The sequence below is a fragment of the Chiloscyllium plagiosum genome, unplaced genomic scaffold (assembly GCF_037043375.1).
Source record: "Chiloscyllium plagiosum isolate Xiang-an unplaced genomic scaffold, Cpla_swu_hap1 HiC_scaffold_13, whole genome shotgun sequence".
In the NCBI taxonomy this organism is placed as follows: domain Eukaryota; kingdom Metazoa; phylum Chordata; class Chondrichthyes; order Orectolobiformes; family Hemiscylliidae; genus Chiloscyllium; species Chiloscyllium plagiosum.
Window position 1 is genome coordinate 20783769 of NW_028270151.1, and position 21421 is coordinate 20805189.

At 39.6% G+C, this 21421-nt stretch overlaps 1 protein-coding gene across 2 annotated transcripts in view; it reads right to left on the reverse strand.

The window, feature by feature from the left end:
- Positions 1 to 625: 625 nt before the first annotated feature.
- prkci (protein kinase C, iota) overlaps positions 626 to 21421 on the reverse strand; it is a 136503-nt gene continuing 115707 nt past the window's right edge. For both annotated transcript variants that reach the window (XM_043702652.2, XM_043702653.2), the window contains 4 exons: positions 11576 to 11655; positions 10138 to 10227; positions 4763 to 4878; positions 626 to 3330 (listed from right to left, as the gene is read on the reverse strand). In XM_043702652.2, coding sequence (XP_043558587.1) covers positions 3243 to 3330; positions 4763 to 4878; positions 10138 to 10227; positions 11576 to 11655 — 374 coding nt within the window. In that variant the 3' untranslated portion in view covers positions 626 to 3242. The remainder of the gene's footprint in view (positions 3331 to 4762; positions 4879 to 10137; positions 10228 to 11575; positions 11656 to 21421) is intronic.

Sequence of the window (21421 nt, forward strand, 5' to 3'; positions counted from 1 at the left end):
GGAGAGATCAAGGACAATTTAAAATCAACATAACATGGAGCAATTAAATACTTAGTGCATGTATAAAATGTGATGTAGCTTATTTGGTTTTACTAATTATTCTGAACGTAAAAGTTTCACAATCTCAATAAATTTTCAACCACTGAACTTGAACTTGCTCTTGGCAGTTGTAAACAATCAAAAACCATTTTCTACAAAAATACAAAATAACATCTTCATATTACAGAAACTTATCAACTCTCCTGTAAATTTGAGTAACAACATGGTGCTTTGACTGCAATTTGTGAAAGTTTGGGCATGTTCCCAATACCTATGTAGTTATGTCACGTGTTTACAGACGTTTTAAAAAAAAGTGATATGCATTCCAATAACCAAAAGTAAATAAATATTAAAGCAGCTGTTTTCATCACCTTGGTGTATAAGTGTTAATGTTTTCATCATGGCAATGACTGGTCACTGCTTCCCACAATTTATACTTTAATAACTTGCCATCAGTCACCATTTTTCACATGAAGAATATCAGTTTGCTAAGATGCCCAGTTTTCATTCCCCAGCAAGATTTGCTGCCTTCAGTAGGAAATGATGGACGGTTGGCTTTTGTATTGTTGCGGGGGGGGGGGGGGGGGGGGGGGGGGGGGGCACTGGACATGATGGATGGTTGGCTTTTATATTTTGCTTGGTGGTGGTGGGGATGATGATCTAGCAGTGTGGAAAATATCAACTGGCTCCAGCAGCTCCATACTATCCAGCATTCAATTTGACAACAGTAAACTGCAATAATTGTGCAAGTTATGATGGCTGCCTGCATCTGCACTGTAACACTCATAAATAAGCAGAAAAGAGTGTTATTACCAGTGCTTAAAAAAACTAAAGAGCATGGAACCAGAAGGGTACACAGTCTCCATGACAGCCTTTCAGAATGCTTGACAGGTTTACAGGAGACATGCAACATATTGAAGAGTGCCATTATCCTAAAAAAAACACACACACTGGTATTTCTCAAAATTTGTCTTAAGCAAACACATGCTTTTCAAATTGATAGGTATTAAAAGTAGTGCTCTTTGCAATGACATTAATTACTGTGGAAGAATGCTCCAACAATCAGCAAACCCAGTTTTATTCATTACAAAATAAAGCATCCCAAATACCCCAAAATTCTGGAATGCTCCTGAATTTGACCTATTTATCAAAGTAAACTCTGAGCACAACAAATAGCAGCCACTTTTGGTCATAAGTAATGAGAATGGCTTTTACTTGCACAGAACAATGGATGGAATTGTTGAATTGAACCCCGAAACATCATAAACAGTTCCTGAATTCAAAATAATTAGAAACAAATGCATATTTAACTTCTTCAGCTATTTTAAACAAGGTGCTTGGTAAGTAGGAAAAAACTGTACACTGACTTTAGCAGCCATTGTGAAGAAGAACGTGAAATGTTGCTAAGTCTGTGGTCATCCCTTTTCGCAGCATTTAGGATAATGCAGCACTGGGTAGAATAAATTCTCTTTCAAGGTAGGTAGGTAACTGAGTAACCATGTCAAGTATTAAATGCAATTATTGAAATCTGAAGTGCAACTGAGTGTGAACAAGGCAGGAACATAAAAGAAACTCATCACAACCAGATGAAAGTGCAGCCCAAATTCAGCTGAATTACGATGCATCATGTCTAAAATGAATCAAAACTATACACACTACAGCACATTAATATCATGGGGTGAGGGGGAAAGAAAGCCATATTAACACAAATATGTAAAATATGGGTGATTAGTTGTACAAGAGATCAGAACAAAAAATACATCGAAATTTTATCTCTGATATAAAATTCTAATTGCAATTTATCAAACATGACGACAGGGATTTTCTTTACTTGGGACAATTGGTGATCATTCTGTGCTACTGTAAAACAGAAAAACTCTGGAATGGGAAGTGCCTCAAGTGAAGTTGCTGAATATCACTGAACTGACTTGTTCAGGATTTCATTACGAGCTTTGCTCTGCTTCCTAACATGAAATTACTGAAGTCTGAATATGCTGTGGGGCAAGAATGTAAGAAACTTTATTCATGTCATGAACATAACCAAAGAGATTCTAGTAAACACTAGTGAATATTACATATTTTGGAAATATGGGCTCTTTCTCCAGAAGAAGGCAAAGGAAAAATAATACGGGGACATCTTTTATTTCCAATTATTTGAGCAATTCTACGAAAGCTTTGTTTTGTTTTCCTGGCATCATCTATAGCCATGACAAATTGCAAGAGAGACAGAAAAGACAATTTAGTTTTTTATGCATTGAAGTATAATAGTGACAGCTTTGATAGTTTCTTATCTGATGCACAATCCAGGATGCTCAGCTCCAGTGCACAAGTCTGAAAGCCTTAATCAATGCGATGTGGTCAGAACAAAACTTTAGCTGTTTATACATATTTATATATAAAGAAGACACCCTCCACATCAGTGCAGGCAAGAGTATAGTCACAGTACGTTTGTGCACTTTTCTTCTTAATTCTCATTTGTGTGGTACCAAGATGTTCTGAATTTTTTTAAAAATCTGATAGTCAAATGAGATAAATGCCATCAGTTTTTCCATAACCCCGTTTCTGTAAATGATATTGCTGGCATTGTCTTAGTAATTGGAAGCAATGCTTGAAATGTTTTTCGTCTAATCTTAGACATACCTTTCCAGTGGATATGGGTAATATTTTCCCAGCAAAAGCATTTTTAATCAAAGTTATCAGCTGTCATCTCCCTGAGCAATACTACTAACTACAGGCTGGCAGATGTGTCTTAGGGGAACAAATTAATCCTTAAATCATGCATGGAGAGGTTACTACAACACCAAGAGATTAAAGTTAGCTTCCACCTAATGTCCCAATGGAAAAAAAACAAGTCAGTTCTTAGATAAATTAAGATAACACTTACTCCCCAACAAAAATATCCTGTTCATCAAGTTAGTAGTGTCAGCAGGAATTATCAGGAATGAACAGGTAATCTCTCTCCAGTTGCAGTGGTTGAGCACTCGGGCAATTAGCCTGAAGACTAGTTTTTGTTGGAACAGATTTTTGCAGGTATTCATATGGTTAATTGCTGGATCAGAATTGAGTGAGATGAGCTTTCTCAAACCACTAGCTGCAGAGTTAAAAAGAAAAGGCTTCTGCTACTAAAGCAAGGCATTCATGTTTTTCAGCTTGTTCACATGCAAGGTTGGAGACACTGGCCACAACGCACAGATTCTAGCTGATCAGACGCATTCCTCAGCTGACATCAGAAGGGGATTGATATATTCAAAGCCTTCAAATTCTGATTGGTCAATCTTCTTTACAGCATCACTAAGGAAACAAAAAAAAATAGAAATACGGGAACATGGAAATAATAACAATGCAACATTAGATCATTTAGAGTACTTGTATACTCTGTAAGTGAGATGTGTGGGTTGATTTCTTAATTGTAATATTTAAATTATTGCTAAGAATGTAATTCTGGACAGGGGAGATGGGAAAAAAGCATGTGCAAATCCGTTCAATAGAACAATAGAGACCCAACATTCAATCACCTGATTGTACTTAGTTACATATATTGCTTGAGGGTTGGAGGAACACAAGGGGAAATGAAGTCCAAAAGGTCAAGTAAAACTAAAACAGTTAATTTTTTTTGTAGTAAGACAGCCTACAACATATCTTACCTGTAGCAGCATTTGTTGAAGTACTGCAATTGAGCTCAAGAAGAACAATGCAGTGTCAATCATGAGATACAGATCATTTGCCCCAAAAGTAATTTCACAATAAAATGTTAGAACCTTTGAAAATTTTATGTTCATTATCTCAATGTTAACTACAAATCTTTGCAGATGGAAAAATAAGTTGACGTCCTTGGCTTCATAAAGGCTTAGGCCCTGAAATTTACTGCCAAACTTACGAGACTTTAAATAACTTAAGTATTTCAGAGACTTAAGAAATTGGAATCATTTTCTAAAGATACAGAAGGTTAAGGGGACTTGCTCAAATTTGAATGTGCTTTTATAGAATGGACAAAAATCTTTCCACAAGCAGGCGGGTCATTGTAGAATACTGTACATGTTTAAGATAACACCCAGAAAAGCTAAGGGGGCCATGGAAAGCAATTTTATTTTTGCTCCAAGTTAAGATGATCTAAAATACACTATCTAAAAGCATGATGCAAGCCAATTCAACAGCAACTTCCATAAGCAACATGGAAGAATATTTAAAAATGAAAATGTTGCAGGGCTAAAAGAAAAGATCAGTGGGTAGGACACATTACTTTGTTCTTACAAAGAGCTGGCATGGGCTCAATAAATTTCCTGAGTTGTATGAATCTCACACTGTGACACAATAGTTCAATTTTAGACTATTTCAAACATATTCAATGTCCTCCTACAAATCATGACCACGGTAAAATATTAACAGAATGAAGCTACACCAAAACCATATAAACTTGCCTAGTTTAATCACATTAGATGTCACAAATGATCTCCAATGTAGTAGTTACACACAATATAGTTGTAGCTTCTCCACTTTCTTTGTAACACATTTTCAATTAGAATAAAAATCAAGGCCGATATGAGAATCAATGGCATGATTAATACCTGCTCAAGGTGCTACAGGAACAATTTTAGCTACCCACAAAGTTTATAGTTTTGCAGGTAATTGGATTGAAGATAAAATAATTGATCACTCCAATTTGAGATAATCAACTGTTTGGTTCTTAAGATGACAAAGGAAAATAATCATGACTATTACTTACTCATCATCTGGAGTGAGTTGGACAGGTTCATTGGTGAACTGGGAGTCAAAGTTGTCAAGTCCATATTCACCAGAAATATGCGGTTTGAAGGGTGGAATAACTTGCCTCTGTTCCATCTAGATCAATGAAAGAAATTGACATGTTCAATTTTACTGTAGGTTGTACATGCAGGTTCATTCCGCCAGCTGCAGGCAAAATGGTCTCTAACAGAAGCACAAAACCACCCTTCATTAGATAGTAGGAACATAAGAACAGGAGTAGGCTATTAAGTCCCTTGAGCCTCTTCCACCATTCAATGAAATCATGGCCTATCTGTGACTTAATTTCATATACCAGCCTTTGACCCAATAGTCCTTAATACGTTTTCTTAACAACATTTGATCTACTTAGATTTAAAATTGATAACTCATAACTGCACCCCCCGTCATTTGTGGAAGAGAGTTCCAAATATCCAAACCCTGAATGTGAAGTGTTTCCTCAGTGATCTGAACCTGATTCTCACACTGTGCCCCCTAGATTCTAGAAACCCCAACAAGTGGAAATTTTTTACCTTTATTTACTGTGTTTTTCGCTGTTAAAATATCTTGAATGTTTCGATCACATCACCCTTTAACCTGCTAAATTCTAGAGGAAACAGGCCTGATGTTTAGAATCTCTCTTCTAACTTAACCCCTGAAATCCAGTTGATTCTTGTAAACTACATTGCACTCCCTCCAAGACTCGGGTGTGATGCCCAGATCTGCTCTCAGTATTGTAAGTGGGGTCCAACCAGAGTTTTGTATAACTGCAGCATAACTTCTGCATCCTTGCTCTCCAGTCCTCTAGATATAATGGTCAGCCTCCATTAGCTTTCTTCATTATTTTCTGCATATATTTGTGCCATTTTACAGACCTATGCATCTGACCACCCAAGTCTCTTTGAATATCCACTGTATTTGACTTCACACCATCGAGAAAGTACTCTGATCTACCCTTTTCTCGGTTCAAAATGGATCACCACACAATTGTTTACTCTGAACTACATCTGCTATAGTTTTGCCCATTCACTTAGTCATTCAATATCCCTTAATAATGTAATGCTATCCCCTACACCTTAAAGTGCTGCCTAACTTTGTCTCAACAGCAAATCTGATTACAATAATGACTGTCGCAAATTAACAATTTCAGAAAATAAAAGATAGTAATGAGACAACTGAAACTGACATATTGATGAACTAAGATGTTTTCCGGATATTCATATGAAAGCACATTTTGGCAGCAGAGCTAGAAGGGCACATAGAAACATTTTAAGTTTCTTACCATAGTCACATGAGGAAAATAAATTTAAGAATCAATACACCTAGTGGTGCAGTGGAAAAGAATTAGAAGGTGGAATACAGTAATTGATCAATGGTTCTTATCACAACACAGGGCAAACCCTCCAGCTAAATTTAAAACCAGCAACACAGAAGAGATTTATCCTGTGCAGTAATAAAAATTCAAGTGGCCAATAACTTTTTAAAGTAAAAATTAACAACTTTATTTCTTAAAATATAACAGAATAATTAACTCACCACTATTTACAATTTCTTCCTCTAACCTATCTTTTACCTTCCGTTTTATAATACTAGTCTAATAAAACTCCCAATTAAGGTTTACAAAACCACACTTCTTATTTCAAAGCCAGGCAGCTTTCATTCTTCTATTCAGATCTTCCTGTGCCTTCTTTTCTTCTTAGAAATTTCTGCGTCACAGGTTACTGATCGAAAAGGTACCTTTTTAAGAAAGCTATTTTTCGAATAGTCTGTTTACATGCGGGGCTTGTCAGTTTTCCTCCCAACTGTTCAAATTTCCCTGGTCTTATACCCCCAAAGCATCGGATTGTGTCACTGGCTTTTAAGATTGTCAGTACACTAAATTCAAACTGGATTGGAGTTTGATATTTTTCGGGGTATAATTTAAACTGATTGGCCGAATTCCTCCAGGCAACAAGTTAATCGAGTTTTCGAGCAGTGTTACATTGTTGCCTTATTGAGAACACTTGGTTCTGCATCCGGTGGTTCTGCATCCGGTAGTTCTGCTGCTTTTAACTCTCAAAGTACACCCATATCTTCATAACATACTCAAGTCTTAGGAAACTTAATTCCTTCAGAAATTAGGACTGATTCCCTGAATTCATTCCACTGATGCAGTTTACGCATGCAGTATTTAAATTGTTACAGTTCATGGTCCAAAAATTGATGTTTGCTATATCCAAAGTTTGATTATTTCATTCTCCGAAAGTATAAGGGTCCCCGAGCTAGTGAATATTCCTAACCTAGATTAACCTTTAATGAGCAATGTATTTATAATTCAATTATCAAGTTACCTGCTAACACCTGTTGTCTAGTATCATATATGAACTTTCAATAGGATATTTTGATCTTATTGACAGTAAGAGATGAGAAATAATATTTGTTATTTACTATTGGGATGTATACCTAAGAACGGTCATGTCTAACTAACAATATATTAAACAAGCCACACTTCCATAAGATGGAAAAAGGAAGAGATGAATGAAACAAAATTGCTGGTAGGAAAGGAACATTGAACCTTAAGAGTTCTACAACACGAGACCCATTCTCCTGTGCTGGGTCTTTATTTATTTCAACTTCAGACTTCTCCTTTCTCATTTAATTATTTTAAAACCTATTTTGTTTCAACCATTTAATTGGTCTTTCCAAGTCTGATGACTGCTTTATATCAGTACAAATTCTATCAATTCTATTGATTGTTCTTTTGCCCATCCACTGTTAAGGACTCTCTCAATTTTGAACTTTTATTAGATGTCCTCTTAACCGTGTAATTTTAATCTACATATAGACTGGACAAATCAGATTAGGAAACGTTGTCTTGAAGATGGCATTCACACAGTGTTCTCAGGACAGTTTCTCAGAATAACACATTCTATAGCCAACCAGAGAGCAGGCTATTCTAGGACTGGTAATGTGCAATGAGGCTGGATTAATTAATAACATCTTGTAAAGGTATCTCTGTGCAGTGATCAAAACATATTTGAATTGGGTGTAAAGTTCAGCGGAGAGGACACTAAGTATTATACTACTATTTCAACAGATAAAGTAGAGCAGGCCTTCCTAGCCTGCTCTGCACTTTAATAAGGTCATGGCTAATGAGATCCTGGCTTCAAATCTACTTTAGAACATAGAACATAGAACATAGAAGAATACAGCGCAGTACAGGCCCTTGGGCCCTCGATGTTGCGCCGATCCAAGCCCACCTAAACTACACTAACCCACTATCCTCCATATACCTATCCAATGCCCTCTTAAATGCCCATAAAGAGGGAGAGTCCACCACTGTTACTGGCAGGGCATTCCATGAACTAACGACTCGCTGAGTGAAGAACCTACCCCTAACATCAGTCCTATATCTACCCCCCCTTAATTTAAAGCTATGCCCCCTTGTAATACCCGACTCAATACGCGGGAAAAGGTTCATACTGTCACCTACTCCTAACAACCATCAATTTCCTTTATAATCAAGAAGCAATGCACCACTACCTTAAAAATATTCAATGACCCAACCTCTACCAATTATAAGAGCATTTGGAAAGGGCCAGTTAAAGTAAATTGGTAAATTACGTTGAAGGTAATATGCAATAGCAGACAATTAAGACAATATTACGTAACATTCAGCAAAGCTCACATTCCAGTAAGGGAAACACAAACAGCAAAATAAATTTAGGGTAGTTTGCCTGACTTCTGTCATAGGGAAAAATGCTGGAACCTCTTAGGGTGAAGCAGGACACTTAGATCTTAATTCAAGTAGAGTCATGTGTGAAAAGGAAATTACGTTGTTGGATAATTATCTGGCAGTACAAAACATAAACATTAATAATATTTTAAAAATTTAACCTACTTTTCTAATCAACCTGTTCAAAGATGTTATTACACACCTCCGCAGCACTTGGGACTTGAACCCCGGTCTCTTGATCCAGGGGTAGGGACTGTACCCTCTGCACCACAAGAGTCAATTATTAAAAGGAGACCAAGTCAAGGGTTTATACCTTGCACTCATGACGACTGACCAAAAAAATACACAACCTTGTGTAAGGGTGCTAGGTGGGGGTGGATGGCATGCCGGTGTCTTGTGCCACTTATCATTGGCTGCAATAACAGAATAACCAAGTAAAATAACATTAATCTAACCATTTTTCCACAAATAAGGCCCTTCTAAATGCCATGACTGAGTTTGAGAAGAGAAAAGCAGCAAATTATTTAAAGGGAGAGAGATTGCAGGTCTCTGTGGTACAGAGGAAACTAGGTGCCCTGCAACAAGAAGCTTGTATGCAACTGATTATGAACATAAATGGAATTTTGTCCTTTATGCAAGGGAAATGGAATATAGAAGGTGGGATGTTTTGCCACAGTTGTGTAGACCACTGTTAATATGACATCTGGAGCACTGTTTTTAGCCTCCACTGAAAGAAAGTAAAAAAAACCTTAGAAGCAGAGTAGAGAAGGCCCACCAACAATTCCTTGGACAAAGAAGCTAGCTTCTGAGGAAAGGTCATTAGACAGACTGAGCCTATATCAACTGTGGTTTAAAAGAATGAGAAGTGATCTTATTCAAACATACAACATCCTGAGGCTACTTGACAGGGTGGATGGTAAAAGTTTATTTCCCCTGTGGCTGGGCCTAGAAGTAGAGAATAAAACTTAAAAATAAGGGTTCTGAGAATTAAGATAGAAAGTAGACATTTTTCCTATCAATGAACTCCTTTTCACCAGGAGCATTGTGGAGGCAATGTCATTGAATATTTCCATGATTGGTAGACACAGATGAATTGGAGTCAACCTCCATTAATAAAACAGACAGACAGCCAGACCGCTCGAGGAAGCAACTGGCATAACTGAAAAACAGCATATCCCTGCAGCCAGAGGCTTTAAATCATAAAATTGCCCTTTAACCAACCTCCTAGCCTCGCTGTCTTTACTTACTGTCTTACCACTTACTTTTTAAAAATCAATGAGCCTTCTATCTGGCACTAAAATTAAATGTGCATTGTACAGCAAAATGCATGAGAACTACATCATTTTCTCCATCACTGCATAGTAATGTTAAAATAAAAACAGAGCCCATCAAATATATGTTTCCTGCATTTAATTAACACCCAATTTTCCAAGTAAGTATTAATTTTATCCAACTTATTGTCTCAAAATTTAGTCTTGAATGAGAAGGTAGGTGGTTACCACATATAATGGGTAATGTATAGAAATTTTAAATATCTTCTGCAAAAAAAATACAAAAAAGGATTTGAACCACAAGTATTCATACAGTTTCATTATGTATGAGGTAATTATAATCTGAAGATGAATCTGCTCCTGTGAACTCACCAAGTCCCAGTCTACATTGCGGAAGAAAGGATTACCCTGAATGTCAGCAAATCCTGTCTGTGGGTGGCATCCAAGCCGCTCTGCAGGATCCTGCAGCAAAAACATAAGCAATAAGACAACACTGAAGAACAAAAGTAGCCTTACCTCAATCAGCATTTAGACTGAGTTTTTTCTAATGTTAGTGCAGTGTTGCCAGAAGTGCTATAATTATAGTTAGGGAGGAAAACATTTGGCATCCGAAGTATCAAGTTTTGGGACACAAGAACTGAGTCAGTAAAATTAATTTTTGCAGCCAAAGAGCTCTCTAATCTGCCCTAGCATGATTTAATAACCAAATTTTAAAACCATACATCATATTGCATTGGACCATTCTTGCACTGTCCAAATCAGCCAATGACTCTTCAAAATAAGATGGCAATTTGCACCAAGTAGGTTTAAGCTAAAACTGAGATGTGCTGTCATACCTGAGAGAAACTGGGCTGCGTCTGCCAGACTCATTTCATAGAAGTTCTGAACAAACGGTAAAGGAAACGCTCATACCTAGAATCCCAACTGGAATTGAACCCTGAGATGAAAGACTAGCATCTAACTCACAATAAACAAATAGTCAGACCCTTAGTATTTTTGATATTAATGATATTGGTCAGTTATCTGTACCTGCAATGCTACCTCTCTATTAGATATGCAATTCTGTAAAGTGGGACTTGCACACCAATTTTCTATACCTCTTCACCCTTTAAGATGTTTTGTCTATGATTGCTCCACTGGTTGCATGACCTAGAGTCTTGAAATTCCATGAACGAAGGTTGCGCAGCTCAAATCAAATCATATTCAAGGCTCAGTAAAGTTTACAATCCTGAAATTCCACCAATGTTAATATGGAATTCTAGGTTGCACAATCTAATAATTGAGAACCTTCCTCAATTAAAGTTTCCTGAACGATAGAATAATAAATCTTTCCAAACGCACGCTGCATCCACCAATTTCCAAGAAGCTTTGGTTCAGAAGGTAAAACAGAACAACTTTTTCTTTGTAAAATCAATGGAACAACATAAATGCATTATCCACAACAGTAATTATTCAAATCAAATTCATAGGAGAGAAAGAGATGCTAAACATTAATAGTTAAAAAGTTGCCAGTTAATATAACTGAAGAGTTAGGCTTTAAAAAATGGAAAGAGTTAACAAGGCTGAGATATTCAGAAAGAAAGAGCCACAAAATAAGGCCAAAATGACAAAAGGTTCCATTACACAACAGGAGGGGCTGCTGTAAAGTAATTGACACAATCAGCCTCAAATGTCCAAGAACAATGAAGATAATTTCAAATGGTTGAAGCTATATTTTTGTTTTAAATTTTCTGTGCAAGCTGACAAGTAAACGGTACAAAAGATTGAAGCTCATGCTACAAAATAAAAGCAATAAAATTACCACCCATACCTTATTGAGGAATCCTTTTAATACACTAGCAGCTTTGACAGAGAGGGAGCGTGGAATACGGATTTGCTTTTCCAAAATGACTGAAATGCATGAAAATACAAGTTTGAATTAACAATCTGCCCAGCATCAATACTATTCCAATATTTAACAAATTGCATTACTAAACAAGATATTGTTCAACCTGACTGCGTGCATTACAATTTACAGCACATCAAATCATACTTCAAATAATTTAACTAGGAGAAAGTGAGAACTGCAAATGCTGGAGATCAGAGTTGAAAAATGTGTTGCTGGAAAAGCGCAGCAGGTCAGGCAGCATCCAAGGAGCAGGAGAATCTTTTATCTTAGCCTGCTTGGCACACCTTCCTCATTCCTGAAGGGCTTATGCCCAAAACGTTGATTCTCCTGCTCCTTCGATGCTGCCTGACCTGCTGCGCTTTTCCAGCAACACATTTTTCAGTTCAAATAATTTAACTCTGATTTAGCACTATAAAGAATAAAAAGGGAATTGTGCAGATGATCAATGTTTATTTTAGTACAAGTCTGTTCAGAGTCAAAGGGTCAGTAATTATGGAGAAGGGTTTCTCCAAACTTAAAAAAATAGTAACAACGCTTAGACTGAAGAAAAACCAATGCAGTTCGCAGATCATTAAAAATTATCACAACGTATACTAACTCTGATTCCACAATTTCTCAAAATTAAAAATCCATATTACAATACTGCTGGATTTTGAGATGATATCCACCTTCTGTATGTCTTTGGGCAATATACAATTTCACCAATTCTGGGAGAGTAAACAATTTTGTCCTGCCCAACCTACGTGAGTTTGAGCACATGTCCTTGGTTTCAGAGTTTAGGATTATCTCAACAATTTATCACAGTTTAGTAGATTTTTACCTCTTACAACACTGATTAGGTTTCCTTGACACTACTTTTCTCCAATATACAGACTCATAGCTTACTCAGTCTCATTATGTTAAAACCTCCCAGACAGCTGTCACAATTATTATATTCATTTGAAGCATTCAAGAAGAAATTCTGATTAAGCAAGACAAAGATTTGGAGTAATGAAAGGAGAACTGTTTATAGTGCAGACTTTGGTGTCTGGAAGAAACTTGAACATTGGAGCAAATTGGTTAGACTAGAGGTAACAGGAGGTCAACGCATCCAAAAACAAAACCATGAAAAATAACAACATCGTTGCAATACATTGACAGGTCTGCAAGACAGCGGTAATCAACATTACATAACACTGAATCAAATCAATGTTACCACAAAAAAACTCAGGAGGTCGGGCAGCACCTGTAGAGACATTGCTCATGCTACCAAGATGAATGACCTCACAACAGTTCTGTATTTCCAGCACTTGTTTTTTTAAAAATTATTTTAGTGTTGTTTGGCATAGAAGGTAAACTTAATTTCCTTTCATTCTTACTGATATATGTTCAAAATGAAAGAATCTGTCAACATTTTGCATAATCTGAGTTGAGAGACAACCTCAGACAGTTTTTCCAGTCAGACTGCCTGAGCATCGCAGCATCACTATAGGAGAACTGGTTGGCACCATGTTGCTAAGGAAACAGTGATGCACTTTCCATTTTTCACTTTTCTGCCCGAGAGACTGGAGACATTAGTTACACAAATACTGATCGTGTCTGAAGCAAGGCCTTGACAATGGAGAAAAAAAATTGCCAATAAAAGGACTTTATTCTCAGGGCTGATAATTAAATATAAACAAACCATGGCATCAAACCTAAAACTCTCACAGTTCAGAGCAGTCACAAAATCTGAATCATGTCCAAAGAGACAGTGAACTAAACTGTTGATTGAACTTAAAAGTTGCCTACAAAATATGGGCAAACAGCCAGGAAAATTCCAGACCGGATTCCAGAAATAAAATAACCAGGATTCTTGCTTCTGATCATTTTCTAATCGTTCACACTGGACATGTGAACACAGATGTTGGATGAGAACAGGAACACGTTTAGCTGTCAGCATAATCCACCAAAATAACAAACACAACAGAGAATGAAAAACTTAATTCATGTAGATAGTTAACTATTTTTAAAATTTTCAAAAGAAGAAATAATGTGCACATTCCTTGACCTCAGGAAGATCATAGAATATTGAAGCAGAAGTAGGCCATTCAGCCCATCAAGCCTGCTCTGCCATTCAATAAGATTATGCTTGATCTGTTAATCCTCAACTCCACTTTCCTGCCTTATCCCCATAACCTTCACATCTGCTATCTTTTCTCTGCTTTCAGAGACCTCCAAAATCATATATGCTGCACAAAGCATTGGCACAGCAATTGTCATGCATAGACCCTTGATGCAGCTGTGCATGCAGATTAGAGGAAGTGTTGCCCATAACTCTCGATTCTCTTAATGATCAGAAATCTGTCTGAGCCTTGCATGTAGTTAATCTAGGAGGAGAAAGTGAGGTCTGCAGATGCTGGAGATCAGAGCTGAAAATGTGTTGCTGGAAAAGCGCAGCAGGTCAGGCAGCATCCAGGGAACAGGAGAATCGACGTTTCGGGCATAAGCCCTTCCTGAAGAAGGGCTTATGCCCGAAACGTCGATTCTCCTGTTCCCTGGATGCTGCCTGACCTGCTGCGCTTTTCCAGCAACACATTTTCAGCTGTAGTTAATATAGGCCTAGTCAACCCAATCTCTCGTCATACAACAGTCCTGCTTTCCCAGGAAGCAATCTGGTGAACTTTCGCTACACAGCCTTAATGGCAAGTATATCTTTTTCTTCGGCAAAGAGACCAAAACAACAGACTGCTCAGGCCATTGCTGAGTTTAGCCTTCAAGGTTGTTTATTAATTGAATTTAAACAAATGAGAGTTGAACCTCTGACACCAGAATATTAGCATGGGCCTCTGGTTATTAATACAGTGATATTACCACTAAAGTACAATCTCTGATTTCAGAAAGGAGAGTTTTGTACAAGTTCAAGATTTGAGAGGTGACTTAATTGAGACATAAGATAATCAGAGGCTTAGGTAGGTTGGACAGTGAGAGCCTTTTTCCTCGGATGGCGATGGCTAGCATGAGGGGACATAGCTTTAAATTGAGGGGTGATAGATATAGGACAGATGTCAGAGGTAGTTTCTTTACTCAGCGAATAGTAGGGGCGTGGAACGCACTGCCTGCAACTGTAGTAGACTCGCCAACTTTAAGGACATTTATATGGTCATTAAATAAGCATATGGATGAGAATGTAATAGTGTAGGTTACATGTGCTTCAGATTGGTTCAACAGGTCGGCGCAACATTGAGGGCTGAAGAGCCTGTACTGCGCTGTAATGTTCTATGTTCAGTACACGTGTTATGTTCTGTCCTACTTTCAAACATCAACAGACATGTATTCTCTAGTTATTTTAGAGAGCTTGAGCAAACACTAAATGATCCAACTCGGTGACCATTCAAGGTACTGTGGCAATCAGTACAGCATAAGGACCCTCCAGATTTATGCAGCTCTATCCCATCTTAAAGTCGTCAATGGTAGATTTTAGGCTGATTTTAGCAATAAACCGGTTGCGACTGCAGTCTCTTTCAGTGGCCCACTACAAACACACCCGTTACAATTGCTTTCATAACAATTACAACAATTCCACAACTGAGATGTTTGAAAGATGTGATAAAGCACTTCTTCCTTAACGAACAGGGAAGAAATCATAAGGGACATTAATAAAGGAGAATAGACAGTTAGGTATTTTGCTAAGCAGAGAATATAAAGCAATTGGCAAAGGAATGAGAGAGAACAGGCAAAGAACATATGGTTCTGCAGCGAGTTGACAGGATAAGAAATGCAGTGACTGAAAGGTGTGTGAAGCAGTTCAGCAGTAACTTTCCCCTTTCAAGTATTTACATAATTGAAAAAAACCAAATAACACAAGTGTGGGAAAGTACTGTGGAAAGACTGGACAACTCTTTCAAATCATCTACCACTGCTGTGTAATTCAACTTGAGCAAGTGGTGTCAAGGTTGATTTCAATGGTATGTTTTGAGCACAGCATTTATCTCAGATTTCTCTTTTAAACTTTAAGTAATGACTGAAGATGCTTTATTTTTATACATTCATGGGATGTCTGTATCAATGACTAGACCAGCATTTATTATTCTGCCTTAGTTTCTCGAGGTGGTACAGGTAAGCTGCCTTTTTGACTGCTGCAATTCCATTTGGTGCAGGGAGACCAACAATGCCATCAAGAGGTATTGTTCCAGGACTCTGAATCAGCAATACTCAAGCAATGGTGATATATTTCCAAGTCAGGATGTTGAGAGGCTAGGAGGGTTGCGCTGTTTCCATACCTTTGCTGCAATTGTCCTTCTGGATGCAAGTAATCATGGATTTGGAAAGATTTCTCTAAGGAGCCTTGGTAAACTTCTGCTGTGTAGATGTTATATCATGTTGTTACTGTGTGCTGGTCATGATGAAGTGAATGTTTGTAGATGTGGTGCCAGTCAAACAAGCTGCTTTGTTCTGGATAGTATCAAGCTTTTTGAACGCTGCTGGAGATGCATTCATCCAGGCAAGTGGGGGACTAATTCCATCACACTTCCATCTGGCGGCTTATAGATGGTGGACCAGCTTTGGAGAGTCAGGAGAGAAGCTGCAGTCTGCAGGATTCTGAGACTCTGACCGAACCTTGTAGCCACAGTATTTATATGGCTAGTCCAGTTCAGTTCCTGATCAATAGTAACACCCAGGATGTTGAAAGTGGGATTCAGTGATGGCAATGCTGTTGAATGTCCGAAGACAATAGTTAGATATGCTGATTTGCAATGCGAGCACAGATTGGATCTGTGAGTGTGAATGATATTCTGAACTTGTGCCAGGTCCCCATGCAAATAAAAATACAAATCCAAGAGTTCAATATAATTTTTGTAGTGTAGTCAATTTTGTAATATATTGAACATAGCAGCAAATTTGTGCTTAAGATCTCATAAACAGCTGAAGAACAACTGCTTTAACAATGTTACCAATGACAGAGTAGATAATTCCAATCATTTCTTAGCCCATTGACATGGATCCTTTATCCTCACCTCAGAGGATTTAAATCACCTTATTCGACATACAGTATCTTGAACAGGGCAGTTTTTCCTCAATACTGCACTGATTCACTAGCTTTGATCATCTGTTGAAGTCTCTAAAGTGAAACTCGAATGCAGGCGCATTATGCTGTGCTGAATCTGTTACCATCTTGGGGTCTCCAACCTTATCAGTGTCTCTGGAACAAGAAATCTCTTTAGGATGTAAAAGTTGTGTTTGCTGCCGTTAACAATTCACCTCCCTACTCACATCAATCCCAAAATACTTCTGAAGAAATCTACAAATTTTGAGGTATTCCAACAAATCAATGGTGGAAATGTGTTGCTGGAAAAGCGCAGCAGGTCAGGCAGCATCCAGGGAACAGGAGAATCGACGTTTCGGGCATAAGCCCTTCTTCAGGAATGAGGAAAGTTTGTCCAGCAGGCTAAGATAAAAGGTAGGGAGGAGGGACTTGGGGGAGGGGCGTCGGAAATGTGATAGGTGGAAAGAGGTCAAAGTGAGGGTGATAGGTCAGACTGGGGTGGGGGCGGAGAGGTCGGGAAGAAGATCGCAGGTTAGGAAGGCGGTGCTGAATTCGATGGATTTGACTGAGACAGGGTGGGGGGAGGGGAAATGAGGAAACTGGTGAAATCCGAGTTCATCCCTTGTGGTTGGAGGGTTCCTAGGCGGAAGATGAGGCGTTCTTCCTCCAACCGTCGTTTTGTTGTGGTCTGACGATGGAGGAGTCCAAAGACCTGCATATCCTTGGTGGAGTGGGAGGGGGAGTTGAAGTGTTGAGCCACAGGGTGGTTGGGTTGGTTGGTCCGGGTGCCCCAGAGGTGTTCTCTGAAACGCTCCGCAAGAACACCTCTGGGACACCCGGACCAACCAACCCAACCACCCTGTGGCTCAATATTTCAATTCCCCCTCCCACTCCACCAAGGATATGCAGGTCTTTGGACTCCTCCATCGTCAGACCACAACAAAACGACGGTTGGAGGAAGAACGCCTCATCTTCCGCCTAGGAACCCTCCAACCACAAGGGATGAACTCGGATTTCACCAGTTTCCTCATTTCCCCTCCCCCCACCCTGTCTCAGTCAAATCCATCGAATTCAACACCGCCTTCCTAACCTGCGATCTTCTTCCCGACCTCTCCGCCCCCACCCCAGTCTGACCTATCACCCTCACTTTGACCTCTTTCCACCTATCACATTTCCAACGCCCCTCCCCCAAGTCCCTCCTCCCTACCTTTTATCTTAGCCTGCTGGACAAACTTTTCTCATTCCTGAAGAAGGGCTTATGCCCGAAACGTCGATTCTCCTGTTCCCTGGATGCTGCCTGACCTGCTGCGCTTTTCCAGCAACACATTTCCAGCTCTGATCTCTAGCATCTGCAGACCTCACTTTCTCAACAAATCAATGGGCCAAGGAGTGGCAGATGGAATTTAGTTTAGATAAATGAGAGTAGTTAAGTCAAACCAAGGCAGAATTTATACAGTTAATGGGAGGGTCCTGGGGAGTCTTGCTGAACAAAGAGACAAGGTGCATAGCGCCTTGAAAGTGTGCGACATTTCGCACGCTTGCCTTCATTGGTCATAACAAAGAGTACAGTAGTTGGATGTCATGTCGCGGTTGTACAGGACATTGATGAGGCTAATTTTGGACTACTGCGTACAATTCTAGTTACCCTTCTATAGAAAGGATGTTGGATGTTGCTGGAACTGGAGTGTTTGAGCAACCCGGAGAGGCTGAATAGGCTGGGCCTTTTCTCCCTGGAGTATCGGAGACTGTGGGGCGATTTTATAGTGGCTTATAAAATCATGAGGGGCATGGGAGCCAAGCTCTTTTGCCTAGGGTGGGGAATTCCAAAACTAGAGAAAATAGGTTTAAAGGTGAGAGGGGAAAGATTTAAAAAGGACCTGAGGGGTAACTTTTCACACAGAGGGTGGTGCATATAGGGAATGAGCTGCCAGAGGAAGTGGAGGAGGCTGGTACAATTACAACATTTAAGAGGCATCGGGATGGATATCTGAATTATATGATATGTAATTCTGATGGGTATCTGGTTTAGAGGGATATGACCAAGTGCTGGCAATTGGGAGTACATCAGGTTAGGATATTTGGTCAGCATGGACGAGTTGGACCGAAGGGTCTATTTCCATGCTGTACATCGCAATGGCTCTTATATTTTCCTTTGTTCCCAGTAGCATTCATGATATGACATTTAACCAAATTTTTTTTTTTTAACTTTTATTGAAAAATTTAAATCAAACTCGTGCATAAATTTGGTTGCTGCATAGCGTGGGAAACACAAGGTTTACGTCAGATCTTTAAGTGTTTTAAAATTACAAATCCCAAAATGACTTGTTCTCATTTCCAAATACTGAAGGTATTTTCCCCCTTCGCATGCAGGGGAATTCCTCTTCTTTGACCCAAGTGGCAACCTTACACACAGATTAAAGCAACATATACACGTGTCAAATCAATGTGTCTCAATCCTATTTATAGACAGCGCCCTCTTCTGGACAGAAGTCTCAACAATGGCTGAAATTCTAACTTATAAACACAGTCATTGCTTAGGATCACGATGAGTTAGCTCAAATGATCCATCCTTGTAACACCAGCAAAGATGGAGAATGTCAGCATGTTACTCACCAACCACAGTTGGCAGGATGGCTTGTGGTGCAGAGTTATGCCAACACTGTGGGTTTAACTCAGAAGACTGCAGATAAGGTAAGGCAGTTTTTATTAAAATTACTTACCGGTAGCGGGCAGTGGTGTTTTTCTCTTTCACAGAAGGAGAGGGAGCAGCGGAGGAAGTGACGGGGACCAGAGGGGTAGCCGGGAAGGTAAGCAGTGAATATAAATACTCACCCTTCGACGCCAACGGCCATTTTAAGTGCGAGAAGCAGCGGAGAAGGAGCAGGAGCAGCGGAGAAAGTGATGTGGACCGGAGGGGCAGCCGGGAAGGAAAGCAGTGACCATATATATCAGCAAGGCGACTAAACCCGAGACTCTACGACTGTACTATCTCCCACCCGCCCTCCTCCTTTAACCTAGTTAATAAGTAGGAAGAGCGGGAGCGACAACCAGGGGACTGCCAGTAATATATCTGGGCAGTGGCTGAACCCGAGATACTACACGTGTTGTGTCTCCCACTCCCCCCACCTCCTCTAGCCAAAAATAGGACTCTGGTTTGTTAAGGTAAGGATTTTCTATTTCTTCATTGGTGAATGGTTAAAAATTTACTTTTTATGGTTTATCTATTAATTGGTTTTTAGAAAAAGACTATAGCAGAGAGGTATCAGAAAGTATTTTAACTCAAACCAATACAAAGTAATAAAGTAATTAACTAAGCAGAGATGGCTGGGCAGGTGATATGCTGTAGCTGTATGGTATGGGAATTGGCTGATCCCATTGTGAATGGCAGTGACCACATGTGCAGCAAGTGTTGGTTGCTGGAAGAACTCCGGCTCAGAGTTGATGATCTGGAATCTGAGCTTCAAACACTGCAGCACATCCAGGAGGGGGAGAGTTACCTGGACACTTTGTTTCAGGAGGCAGTCACACCTGGGAGATTAAGTAATTCACATTCAGTTAGTGATCAGGGACATCAGAGTGTGACTGTAAGTGAGGCAGGTAGGGGGAACCTGAGTTCAGGAGTGCAGGAGCCTCAGCCCTTGACCTTGTCCAACAGGTATGAGATTCTTGCTCCCTGTACAGATGAGGAAAAGGGCTCTGGACAGGATAGGCCAGCTGACCACGGCACCATGGTGCAGAAGGCCATTCAAGAGGGGGGAGCAAAAAGACAAGTAGTTGTTATAGGGGATTCTATAATTAGGGGGACAGATAGTATCCTAAGCAAACCCGAACGGGAGTCTCGCATGGTGTGTTGCCTGCCCGGTGCCAGGGTGCGGGGCATCTCTGACCGGCTTGAAAGGATATTGGAGCGGGAGGGGGAGGATCCAGTTGTTGTGGTCCACGTTGGGACTAACAACATAGGCAAAGCTAGGGTGGAGGACCTGTTTGTGGACTATCAAGTACTAGGAAGGAAATTGAAGTACAGGTCCTCAAGGGTCATAATCTCCGGATTACTGCCCGAGCCACGTGCCAATAGGCATAGGGATAAGAAAATTAGGGAAGTAAACACGTGGCTAAGGGATTGGTGTGGGAAAGAGGTGTTCCATTTCATGGGGCATTGGCATCAGTTTTGGAACCAGGGGGATCTGTACTGTTGGGACGGTCTCCACCTGAACCGATCTGGTACCAATGTTCTAGCGAAGAGGATAAATAGGGTGGTCAGTAGGACTTTAAACTTCTGAGTTGGGGGGAAAGGGAAAGTGAAAGCGACAGGGAGTATGGAGTTAAATGGAAAGATAAGGAGGATAGCATGTATGCAGGTGGATTTAACCTTGAGGCAGATTAGGAATGCAACAAAAAGGAAGGATAACTTAGGACATCTTACGACTTCCAATATCTCTAATGATAGGAATGTTAGTATTAAGGCACTTTACCTGAATGCTCGTAGCATTCGTAACAAAGTAGATGAACTAACGGCACAGATCATCGTGAATGATTATGATGTGGTAGGCATCACAGAGACATGGTTGCAGGAGGTTCAGGACTGGCAGTTAAACATCCAAGGATTTACAACTTATCGAAAAGACAGGGAGGTGGGCAGAGGGGGCAGGGTTGCCTTGTTAGTTAAGAACAAAATTAAATCTATGGCACTGAATGACATAGGGTCGGATGATGTGGAGTCTGTGTGGGTGGAATTGAGGAACCACAAAGGCAAAAAAACCCTG